Source organism: Typopeltis vanoorti, chromosome 15 (genome assembly GCF_054136105.1).
Source record: "Typopeltis vanoorti isolate ZY-2024b chromosome 15, IOZ_Tvanoo_1.0, whole genome shotgun sequence".
Lineage (NCBI taxonomy): Eukaryota > Metazoa > Arthropoda > Arachnida > Uropygi > Thelyphonidae > Typopeltis > Typopeltis vanoorti.
In genome coordinates, this window is record NC_143563.1 from 83,967,329 (window position 1) to 83,981,107 (window position 13,779).

General features: G+C 35.0%; 1 protein-coding gene across 3 annotated transcripts in view; it reads left to right on the plus strand.

The window, feature by feature from the left end:
* tmod (tropomodulin) overlaps positions 1-13,779 on the plus strand; it is a 240,965-nt gene that overhangs the window by 173,700 nt on the left and 53,486 nt on the right. For all 3 annotated transcript variants that reach the window (XM_090405530.1, XM_090405529.1, XM_090405528.1), the window contains one exon: positions 1,748-1,855. In XM_090405530.1, coding sequence (XP_090261656.1) covers positions 1,748-1,855 — 108 coding nt within the window. The remainder of the gene's footprint in view (positions 1-1,747; positions 1,856-13,779) is intronic.

The following is a 13,779-nucleotide window of genomic DNA, read 5'->3' on the forward strand; positions in this document are numbered from 1 at the left end:
TTTGGCCACATTTCTGAAGAAGAACTTTCCACATTTCTACAACAGATAAATAGCCTTCACCCACGTATTCTATTCACCTTGGAAAAATAAAATTCTGGTAGTTGACCATCTTGGGCATCCTCTTTACACATACATCTTCTGGTACTTTATCTACAAGTGTTTATTGAAAACCTACATTTACTGGCAGATACATCCATCAAAAGGCTGCTCATCACACATCTCAAAAAGTTGGCATTATCAAATCCTTAATTAATAGAGCACATAAAGTGTGCTCCAGTAATCTTACAACATGAACTTTCCACTATAAAAAAGTTAATAGAATCAAATGGGTACTACCCCAATCAAATCCAGGATAATTGAATCCTATGTTCCAATACCTCAGGTTTCTTCAACAGACTGCAGAGTTCCAATCCCTTACATTCCAGGCATCTCAAAACCAATAGGCAGAATTTTGAAGAAGTTTCATCTGATTTCCACGTATATTCCTATCAACAAAATATCTTCTTTATTGCCATCTACAGAAGATAAACTGTCATCTCTATCCTTGGCTGGCATTTACCAAATACCATGTGAATGCAGTGTATCTTATTTTGGACAAACAGGCCATTCTGTGGAAAAAAGAATTAAGGAACATCAATATTATATTGCATACATGAAACCTCATAAGTCTGGTCTTTCACAACACAGCATTGACACTACTTATAATATCCAGTGGGATAAAGCTCTTCTCTATAGATGCAAGTTCAAATATAAACGCCTTTTTAAAGAAAGTTGTGAAGCTATTTTACATTGTCCGAATTTAAGTAGAAATGACTCTCTCTCTCTCTCTCTCAAAAATCTGGAAGTCTCTTATTTTATGTAACCAGCAATAAAAATTAATTATCTTTAAAGGATTATTTAATAATTTTTAGTAATTATTCTCCAGCACGCAGCAACAATTTCATGTGGTGATGCACTTCAGTACGAAATATTTGTACCCTTATTATTTAAAAGTTATTGCTGTATTTTTACGTGTTCCATTAATAAATTTATTTCTACTTTCAGTAGAAATAAAATACGTGTTTAAAGTCTATAAAAAAAAAGCAATCAAGATTTCCTTTTTTTTTTTTCACCCATCCATTCTAATAATTATAATAGTATAGCTTCTTGTGGATCTCCTTCTCCTAAATTTCATTTTCTCTTCTCTTCTGTTTTGTATTATTATTAAATAATTAATACATATAGCTTAATAGGATTTATTGATTTATAGTTTGCACATTTCTGAAAATATCTTCTTTTTTTTTTAATGTCTGGAAATTATTTGTTAATTCTAGTTATTGTGGATTTCTCCAGAGCTTAATTTAAGTCTTAGTTGAATAATTGCACTAAATAAGCCTTTGCTGTTAGTCTTCTGTACTTCCAACTCTCCATCACCATTTAATCACAACTTGTGGTGTGTTTTCATTTTTGCATCACCTATTTCCATCTTCATATTTTTGTGGTATTCTCATTTTTATGAAACTTCCTTTTCCATAATTTTCAGTATTAGCTTATACAAAAATTTGTCTAAAATTCATCAGTTTAATAAATACAAAAAATGAATAAATAATACCAATAATTTCATTACAGCATGGAATCATATGAAAGATTGTATTGTAGAATGATTTGTAAGGGATCGTAATATATTGCAAAATCATAAAATTTATGCATTTTTAATTGGTTATAGCTTCTACAGTGTACTTATATTCAGACTTGTTTTATTTTTTAGACAATCTCAAGAGAAAAATTTAAGAGATTGTTTGAAGGATTAAAAACGAACACTAATTTAGAAGTTCTTAGTGTAGCTAATACTGATCTTACTGATAGCACAGCAGAGGTAATTTCAATATATTTGCTACTTAAAATAGTTAACATTTTTCTTTCAATATTACTTATTAAACAAATAACTGTATCTTATGTTTTTTAGTTTGAAGTATACATATAAGATTTGTTTTACCATCCATTTATATTCAAGTTATTTGTCAGCTCTGACTACACAGATTTTATCCATTTAGTGTTTGGAATCCTTATAAGATGTGTTATGCTATTTCATATTTTGTTTCAAAATTATACAAAGAAATAATTCTGTCAGATATTTTGGATGTATACTAAAATGTGTCCACTCAACTTAATTTTGGTTATAATGAAGCTTTTTAGTTGCAAAATGTAACAAATTGAAATTATAATAAAATTCCACTCTAACTGAATGGAATTTAATTAAATTTAGTAGTTAGAATCAGAATAAAATCTGTTTCATCATCTCAAGTTTGGTTTCAAACTTGATACTTCAAAACAGCAAAATTAGGCAAGACAAAAAAATTTCCTGAGTGAAACCAAAATGTATATGACAAGATGCCAAGATAAAAGCTATTGAAACACTCAGTATGAGTAAAGATGCTATACAAGGAGATGGTTTAATGTAAAATCAACATAAAACATTGAATGCTACTATCTCTATTATCATTAATCTCTGTAGATCACATTATAAAGGAAAGTGCCATACTTTCAGAATTGGAGGTATTCATCTTGGTTCTTTACTTCATGCAGATGTACTCTTAGTTAAATAAAAAATTTAACTACAGAAATTGGTCATGATCAACCCATTTATAGTACAGAAAGTTTAACAACTGAACTTCATTATTATCTACCCCCACTAGTAATTAGGAAGTTATGTTCTGCAAAATTTATTGGTAGATGTGGAAATGGGTAAATTTCACAAATGCAGTTACCTTGCCCTATATCAAGAATGTTATGACAAGATTGCCGTAGTGTTCGTAATTACTACATTGATGTTAAAGTGCCCCATTCCAGCATACAAGATTTCTAGGTTGTTGCATCCACCGAAACCTCCTAATTTTACTTTACCTATGAAGTAAAATTCTTGTTAATAATAAACATGTAATCTTTATACTGAAAGTCAAATGAATATTTACTTAACCATAGAAAGATGAGATATCAATTTTTAATAATATTTGATGAGAAATAATATGGAACCAGTGGAACAAAAACATGAAGTACAAGCTAGCTTCAGACTAAATAGAGAATATCAGGATCAGATCTTCACTTCATGATAGTTAAGAAATCATGACTATAGCAAAAGTCTGAACCTTTTTCAGTCTCTTATTATAATTAGTGAGGTAAATGGAAAATTATGCTGATTAATACATAGCCTGTACATAGTTAATACATAGTTTGTAAGTCAGCAGGTGAAGGAGTAGAGGAAGATTGTTGTAATATCATGTGTAAAACAAGGGTGTGCATGCACACAATCTTATTCATCATTTATATGGATCACATTATGAAAGCAGCATTAAACCTGATATCAAAATCAGAGATATAAAACTTAGCTCTCTATTCAGATGTTATTCTCCTAATGAGATCCAGCACCACTGTCCAGAATTTTTTTTTTTTTTGACTAAATAGAACAACTGCTATAACAAATTTGATATTAAAATTAGCAATAATAAGGAAAACTACAAAAAGCAGGAAAGTTGAAACCGTCAATTCCTTTTCAATGGAGAACGTACAGAACTATTTAGGCACAATTTTTAGCAGATTTGGCAAATTATTATTATTATACAGTATCTCCATGGAGTCTGGAGACTCATTGTGAAAGACCCAAACTAATTGTTATACACACAAGACCTATCATACCTCTCCTTAAACTCATTCACTGTCAGGGAACTCGCAATTAATTCGGCAATCAATTCCACCATTCACCAACCTCCATGCAAAAAATCTGGTTCCCGCACCCCACTAACCACACTCTTACGCAACATCTAAGGATGGCCCTAGTTATCTGACTATTTGTCATATATTGAAAAATTTCCTTTGCATCAATTTTACAAATTCCTTTAATATCTTAAAGGTTTCTATCATGCCCCTCTTTTCCACCCATCAACTAAACTTTGTAACCCACAAACTTTCAACTTCATAGGTTGTCTTCATAGGGAGCATTCCACAGACCTGTCACCAGCTTAGTCATTTGTCTCTGAATCTCGTCTACCATCTCCTGGTCCCCAAGAAACCCAGGTGACCAAATCTGTGCACAGTAGTCAAAATGCAGCTGAATCATAGCCTTATAAAGAGGGATAATAATTTTCTCATCTTTACTTGTTGGTATGTTTCTCAATATCCAAGTTCCTTTGAGCCATTTTACCAAACTTTCGCAATATGCTCTCTGAACTTCAACTCTCTGTCCACCATTCTTCCCAAGTCCCTAGCCTCATTGATTTCCTGCAAAAAACCCAAACCTTACATTTTGCAACATTAAATTGACAATCATTATCCTTTGCCCAGAATGCCAATTTATTTAAATCATCCTGTACGATATCTATATGAGCTTTATCAACTATTGCTCTCCCCAGTTTTGCATCATCAGCAAACAACTGAATATACCCTCTTAAATCTTTCCTTATATCATTGATATACAAATTAAAAAGTAGTGGCCCTAGTACAGAACCTTGAGGTACTCTGCTAGTAATCCTCATTCTCCTAGATACTATTTTCTTGTGTCTGTCTGTCAGCCACCCCCTGTATCCATGCTACTAGCTTCATATCCATTCCCATTTGCTTCAACTTTTGCAATAGTTTTCCATGTAGTATTCTGTCAAATGCCTTTGCAAAGTCCAGCAGTCATGGTGCAGCCATTTAATTGATTCATTTCTTCTGTCACTTCTTTATAAAATGTGAATAAATTACTAAGACAGGGCCTACCCTTTACAAAGCCAATAGTGTCAAATCCCTGTCCACCCAGTGTTGGATTTTACCTTTAACATGTTCGCTGCCAACTATGAGTACACTTGTAGTTGGTGTATGAGCCTCACAAGCCAACTACAAATATACTCATATGTTGATTACTGACCTCCTATGCCAAGCACGAGTTAACCATAGTATAAGCACGTTAATTTGGACCCTTGGCTTGTGAACAAAGCGGAGAGCACATCTGGGGGCTTGGTAGAAGGAAAATAATTTCAGAAAAAGTATAGTATTATAAGAGGTATTGTTGCATAAACTGTATTTATTGATGCAAATAGAACAATTTTTTAAAGCTTTTTCAACATATACATATTATATACAATATATCATCATCTGAGTCATCGCTAGTCGTCTGTATGATTATAATCATCTTTGGAATCAGAACCAAATAATTCATTCCATTCATCATTGCTCATATTAGCATAAGCTTCTAATTCTTCATCAGTAAGCTTTCTTTTACTGGCCATGACGTAATTGAAGGTTTTTATTTAGATAATTTTAAATAATTGTAAGACTAGATGCAATAAACCTTACTGCACTGAATGCTGAATGTCACTGACGCTGAACTCAAGTTACACAAGTTACAACACATAGTTGGTGTATGAAACAAAATTCTGTCTGATAAGCCAGCTACGAGATAACTCGCACTGACCTTGTAGAAGTGAAAGTGCTTGGCGTGTGGTAACAAACTATGCCTGAGAAGCGTGGCAGCGAACGTGTTAACCAACTTTTCCAATACTTCAAAAACCACTCCTGATATATTAATTGGTCTACAGTTTTTTACCTTTGCCTTTAACAGAGCAACCTTTAATCAATCTAACTAATCTTACCCTCTTTCTACTCCCCTGAAACCCTGCCAATGCTGAGACTTAGATTGAACAACTTCATCAGAGGCAATGCCAATTCTCTTGCACATTCATGCAAGAGAATTGGCAGTGCATGGACTGACATACCATCCAGTCCCACTGCTGTATGCACATTCATATTTTTCTAAATGCTGAACACCTTCTCTTCATTTACCTCAATTTTGATATACACCTCTGTCATATCAACTGCAAAATCTTCATCTGGATGAGACACCTTTGCAAACTGATCACTCGGCTACTACTTCTTTTGCCTCTGTCACCTTCTTACTATGAGCATTGTTTAAAGTCATCCTACCATAATAATTTTTCCTCTTACTTGCTATATTAAATAAATAAAAACCCTTTTGGGTTTACTTTGGCCTGTTTTGCTAATTTTCTCTCATAATCTGATTTGGCCTTTCTTACCAAACTAGTCACTCTTCTTGCTTGCACTTTGTATTCTCATCACAGTGTTCATCACAGTGTTTTCTTTTTTTACAGCTCTTGCTTTATATCCCTACACATCCACTTAATTCTCACTTGGTTTATCCTCCTGACCCTAGATATGCAGTCTGATACTGCTTCTCTCAAACAATCTGACCACTTCTTGTGCAGTACTGACATTCTTTCTTTCTTTATAGCTTCTCATGCCTTGGCACTGCTGCAAGATGACTCCTAGGTCTCTCATAATTACCAGCTTTATAGTTCAACATAAACCTTTTCTTGATAGAGAATTCCACGTGTCACAACTTCCCAAAACAAAACTGCACTGCGTGGTCACTCTCCCCAAGGACCAAGGTAGACACATCCAGATTGTGTCTACCTTGTTCACAGATATGTCTTCTAATGCTATTATCAGATCTGTCACTCACTCTCAGACCCTTTGATCCCTCTAATGTTGTTTCATCTAATTATCCCTTATCAACTGTATAAATTCCACTATCATCTTGTCATGTCTCCAATCTATGTCCCATAGTTAGTCTCCCAAATTAAATATGAAAATATATAGCAGGATAAGTAAAGCTGGTATAGTGGTCAATCCAGTCTAATAAATTTATATAGGATTAAAAAAAAAATTGTCAAAACATGAAACTAGCAGTGTACAAGATTGTTCAAACAAATTTTAACTTAGGGAAGTGAAAGATGTTAGAAATAAAACAGTTGTTGAAAAACAAAACTACAATATGAAAGTTTTCCAAATCTTAGGAGATTTGGAAAATTGGATATCTTATGATTTTTTTTGCAAATCTAGATTAGCATTCTAGGAATATACTGTTTGCAGTATATACTAGGAATGCCTCAGTATTATAAACTACAACTCGTACGTTGTAGCTTTTCCACCCTCCTGGAATAGTTGGCTTTTAACAAGTATTGTTGAAAATAAGTCTTGAACATTGATATAATGCTTTATATCATGGGCTTTAATAGTTGATGTAGTGTTTGGAGGTTAAACCACTGCCCTAATTTTTACATTTTCATTAACAAATAAAATACATTAAAGGATTAGGAAGGCTTTATTGTTGAAGTTTTTATTAATGTATAATGATTTGAGGAAAAGCTTGAAAGATAAGTATTCAACAATCTTAAAAGCATTGATTTGATTATTTTATTTTATGACACACCACATAGCAAGAGAGGTGGGACACTGTTACTGAATATTTTGGAATAGTACAGGAATCTAATCCCCCCCACCCCCCTTCCTTTTCTTTCAGTATTATCTCTAGTAAGTTAATCTTAGAGTTTGTTAACCTCTATACCGGCCTAGGTGGATGAAATAGTCTGACCACGTTACAATTTATGGATCAAAATGTCATCGTCACTCTATCTTTTATTATCGTCATAAAATTCCTGATATGTATCCTCAGGGGAGTGTACAGGATAATTACGATAGTACACTACATGAAAAAGTTACACCATTACTAACTTTTGATTAATAATTTTCCTCCAAATTAATCTATTATCTGTCATGACTAACATTATCAGAACTTATATTCCTGTCTTTTAAGGCACTCTTTATTGTATCACCCATCTACATCATCTTTGTCTTCCTCTGGGTCTTTTTTTTTCCTGGCAAAGAACACTTGTTTTACTAATCTTTCTTCTCCAATTCCATTTACGTCACCATACCACCTGGGATTAGCTCTACTAACACATTCTTGAATGCCAACAATGACAACTTCTTTCCTAATATCCTCATTTTTGATGTGATACTGCCATTGATGCCATCTGTTGATCCCTAATATTTCTCAGAACTCATATCACAGGTCTCCAGTTTTTGATCAAGTGTTTTGTTTCTTACCCATCTTTCAGATCCATAAGTTAAAATTGGTTTGATAACTCTCTTGTATACAGGCTAACTTAGTGTTTTGATTTTTTTTTCTTTCTTATTCTATATAAATTTATTAAGTTGACTTCCTACCATACCAGCTTTGTTGATTCTGTTATATCTGAAATGTTTTACTTGTTCCATAGCAGGATGCAGTTGATGTTTTCAAATGTTTTTCCCTATTTTCATTATCTTTGTCTTTTTATTACTGATTTTCATACAAACCTATTATAACAGTTAATCAGTTTAATCTTGCAGACTTGTTTTGAATTTATTCAGAAATATAACATCTGCATAAAGTAAAGAGCTAAGATTAACATCACCAATTTTGATAACAGATTTAATACCACTTTCCTTCATAATGTGATCCACATGGATAATGAGTAACAGTGGAAAGAACGTGCACCATTATCGCACACCCGATTTTACTTCAAACTGTCTTTCTATACCTCCTTCAAGTCTAACTGCTGATATGCAGCTTAAACAGAGACTGTGTATCGCTTGATATAATGTCCCATTTACACTATATAACTGTAGCATTTTGAAAAGCTTTCCTATTGACACCTAGTCGTGTCCATTTCAGATCTACAAAACTTTTAAATACAGATCTTTGTTATATTCCATGATTTCTCAACAATTTGTCGTAAAGTGAAAATCTGATCCTGACAGTCTCTATTTGTCCTAAATCTAGCTTGTTCTTCACCAAGCTTCCATTCCACAATCCTTCTCAACCATTTCTCAAGTATACTTGCATAAATCTTATCAGGAATACTCAGTAGGGCAATACCTCTGTAATTCTCACATTAAATTTTATTTCCCTTTTTATATATGGGTACTGTGAGAGCTCTGCTCTAATTCTCTGGAATTGAACCCTCTGACCAGGCCTTCTGAATTGTGCAATGCAGTGCTTATAATTAGTAATTTATTTTTTATTAATTTTTTTTATTGTTTATTACTTTACTTCTTTACTTTGTGTTTCCCCTCTTACTTCGTTGTTTTTGTGGTTGCTCAAGCTTGCACAAAGTGCCAATATGCTCCAATCTCTAACTCGTGTATTAATACTATTGTTTGACTTTATTCATTTCGTAATCTACTTAGTCTTAACACCCCCCGCTTTCGAGGCCGTTAAGTATAGTATCACACATGCTAGTCTCGTAGACTTAGAAAAAGCTTCTGGCTGGGACCAAATCAATGTAGTAATCTACATTGCTATTATTCAAATGTATTAATTCTTAAAATTTATTTTTATTAATGACTGCGCCATTAAGGATCGTGTAAAAGAATTTTCTATCTTTCCTTTACATACAAAAGAATATTTTAACTACGCATGTGGAATAACTCTTAAATCAATTCTATCTTAAGCAACTCCGAATTACTCAGTCATGGCTGTTACTTTACTTAGGTCACACAGGTTCGATTCGTTTTTATGAGACAGTGCATTAGCTAACAAATATCAGACAAGCTATTAACAAAACCAAAAATGTTTATTTTAACATAGACAGTTTATATACAAAAGTAAATAGGACATATCATGTGCCTGATTCTCCACACATTCATTAGAACAATTCACTTAAAGCATTAGACAAAGAAATTATTTACACTCACCTTATTAGACACGTGGATAGATGTTAGCACACATAACCTTACTCTCATTACTTTTAATACAAGGCAGAATTACAGTATATACATTCTAAGCATTATATAACACAAGCACTATTCAAGTCTACAATATTTTATTATGCACATTCAAACTGACTTTCGGCTTTCTGACCTCTTCAACACATTATGCCAATAAACAGAATCAACATCTATTGTCAGTACACACAATCTAGGCTATTAACATAAAATGATCTACTTACAAGCTCACTATATCAACGTACAGTCCTGAACCCAAAAAGATTAAGGGCGAATTACGTTCGCTCCATTCTTTTTCTTGTGCAATGGCTGTGATCGGGCACTATCCGGCAGCTGTCATTTTGCAGATTCCTTGTAACTTTAATGCATTTTTTTATCAATGTTAAGAACTTTGTCGGCTACTACGCCAGCTCACACGTGGATCGGTACATTCGTCTATGAATTTCACTGAAGGATATCCTGTAATACTGTCGGCGAACTTCCCATGATCTCCAGAAACTACTGGAGAAGTCCTCAAGTAACTTTCCAAAGGAACAAAAAAAAATGGAGAGAGAGAGAGAGAGCCCTCGAGCCCAAATCTTTGCTTCTTATATCATATCCAAAAAATTCCCTGATTTACTGGTAGCGTCCTTATCACCCATGCTTACAGTAGGTTTTGGTGGCAAAACTCATAGTCCAGTGACCTTTGAGACTATTGTTGACCTTCAGTTTACTAGCTTAATCCTGTCTCTGAGATTTTTAGTTACAATTGCTTATGGTTCTACATTCAGTTATTTTAACCTTATATTACAAAATTATTACATTACATTAGGTTACATACACTTTTAATTATAAGCATTTTAATGGCCTATGTAAAATCAATATAGGTGAAAAATATTTCTATTTTTCATCACACGAGATTTTACAAAGGCCTAGCCTGTCTCAAAAATTTTTTTTACAAAACTTTTTTCTTAACCTAGTGTCTGCACATTTTCTGGAGAAGACATGACTTATTTCAGCTTTTTAGTTTTTTCTTGACCTCAAGTTGTATCGCGTTTAAACATATTCTCTATTTTCATCATTTAACTTATTTCTTCTCTCGCTTGGTATTTCAGGGAATCCCTAATTCTGACATCCTGGAAGTCATGATCCACGAACCTATGGTACTTCGCGGTTACTTCCTCTAGGGATATGTTATTCCCTCCATCCAGGTTGTTGGCGCATCCTATTTCATAATTCTTCCTCTGTTGTAGGACTTCTCACTCCATCATTATACTGCCTGGAATCTCTCACACTCTGATTCCTAGAGCAGTTGCATTTTTACGGGGGATTTTTTTTTGTACAATCTCCATTAGTTCTAGATTTATTTCAGAGGGGATGCCTCCTCACCCCCAGCACCCTTTCCACCGAATCCCCCATGCATACTAATCTGTCATTTCTACTTTTATACAGTTTTATTCTATCAGAGTACACCGTAATTATCTTTTTTGGATCCTTCTTATCCCGAATCTTAAAGTTTACCAGGAAAGTTTTTCCAGAATCTCATATGAGCCTGAAGCATTTCTTCCCAACTTCCCCCCTCTTTTTTTTTGTTGTCTTTTGTTCAAGAAGAGGGACTAAATTTCCTGGTCTTAGATCTTCATATTTTCTTAGTTTATTTATATATGCTGTCATCCTCTGAGAGCTGTTCCTACTGGATTCTGCAATTATCTTGTGAGCCACTTTGTTTCCCTCAATTAAGTTATTTGAATACTCATCAATGTTGGTGAATCCAGTGTTGATGTGAGAGCTTCTAAACTCACCGGGGAACATTGGCTCAAACCCATATTGGACGACAGCAGGTGCCTCTCTGATTGCAGAGTGAATATCCATTCTGCAAGCGAATAGGGTGTGTGATAAGTATGCATCCCAATCAACAGTTCTTTTATCTTTAGCAGCTTGCATAGCTGCAACATAATCTCAGCCGTAAAGTTTGCACCTTGATCCGACAAAAGTGTCTGGGGTGTCCTATATCTGGATATCACCATCTTAAAATATTTGTTGGGTTCTCGCAGTCTGATCCTTCATTGCTGTTGTCTCAGGAAATCTAGAAAACATGTCTATAATTACGAGTATGTACTTGTTTCTTCTCAAGATAGTAGGTAGGGGCCTAACAATGTTAACAGCCACTGCTTGAAAAGGACGGATTAGGACAGGGAAGGGTTGTAATGGTGCCTTCCCCCAAAGTTATATTTCTTTTGGCACAAGTGGCAGGAGGACACCTAAGAGGCAAAGTCATCTCTCACACCTTTCCACAGATACCTGTCACTTACTCATTGCCATGTTTGACTAAGTCATGAAAAGTGTAAAGTACCCATGGTATCATGACTGCAGGGACCAGGATTATGTCTTTCCACCTCCCTACGGCATCCTGTCTGGACAACAGTAATTCGTCTATCAATGTGTAATGTTTCGAGGAATAAATAATCTTCAGAAAGCGTTTCACCTCTCTTTATTCTATCATACACATCCTTCCACACAGGGTCCACTTTCTGAGCCTCAATAATAAGGTTTTTTTTTTCGAGTTCTGAAGATGAGGCTTATTCCTCTTTCTCTCTATATCCTCTATCTTATTGACAAAGATAGTATTTTCCTCTCTCAGAGGGTTCTCCTCCTCTTGGTACGAGTCTAAGGATCTTGACAAGTAGTCAGCAACTACATTTTTTTTTTCCAGGGATGTACTTAATGTCAATATTGTACTCCTATAACTCTCATGTCCATCTAATTTTTCTTTGGTTCTTATCCCTCATTTATGACAAGAAAGATATGGGTTGGTGGTCTGATCTCAGGATGATATGCTGCACCAGTAGCAAATGTTTAAGTTTTCTAAGGGAGAACATTATCGCTAATGCTTTCTTTTCAATGACAAAATAATTTATTTCTGAGGATGAAAGCTTCCTACTGATAAAAGCTATTGGTCGGAAGTCATCCCCCTCTTTCTGCTCCAGCACAGAGGCTATGGTGTCATGAGAGGTATCAGCAGAGAGGAAGAACGTTTCCCCGAACCTAAGATAGGCAAGTACCGGAGACTTAGTCAGGGCAAGGTTTAAAGAATCACATGCACTCTGCTGCTCATCTCCCCATCTAAACTTTATCCCTTTTTTTGTTAACTTAACTATAGGTTCCATTAACTTTGAACAATTCGGAATGAACTTCTTATAGAAGTTCATCGATATATCGATGAACTTGCCTTACAGTCCTTGGGACTCTGGTCTTAATAATGGCTTTCACGTTCGTCTGGGTGGGGGACTATCCCAGCCTCACTGACTTTGTTACCCAAGTACTCTACCTCTCTCAGGAAGAACTGACACTTCGAACATTTTAATGAGAGCCTTGCTCTGTCTAACTTTGTTACACAGAGCACACATTAGAATCTCCTTGTGTGTTCTTATATCTGGTGAGTATATTAGCAGATCATTCTGAAAGCAGATTACTCCCTTTCCTAGCATGTCAGAAAGAACAGTGTTCATTAGAGATTGGAAAGACATGCTGGAGATTCTTGTGCCTTGAGGAAGTCTACAAAGTTGATATTTTTGCCACCTTGTTGTAAAAGCAAAGTACTTGCTGTCTTCCTTTCTTAGGAGGATTTGAAAATAGCCTGAGTTTAGATCCTCAATTTTACATAAGGGAAGTCAGTTGGTTTTGTGACCTTGTTCACTTCCCTAAGGTCCAACACGAATCTGAAACTCCCATTGGGCTTTTCCACTAATTTAAATGGACTGTTTCATTGAGAGCTTGATCTGTCAATGATCCCTGCCTGCAATAGTTTCTGTAGTTGCTCCATATGTTTCATGGGAGTTTGATACTGCTTCACATGGATAGGGGAAGTGATTTGGATAGCATGCTCGATTAGGTCTGTGCAGGACAAGGAGGTGATTTCTTCTGGGTAGCATTGGAAGACCACAGAGAAAAATTCCTCCATTTCCTTCTTTTCTTTCACTGAAGTGGCCAGGCTAGTGGCACTATTTAGCATGGTTTTCTTCCAATCACAAATTTCCTTGTCGAATTTCATCACTTCAACCTCTAGAGTCTCACTCATCCCTCTTCTTTCCTGAGACCCTCCTTCCTCAGCGTTAAGGCTGGGTTGGTGTTCCACCCTGCAAAAAGAGATGGTGCCGTCAGCAAAGTTGCATATGAACTGATATCTTTCCAAACAATTGAGACTTAGGATCACCTGAT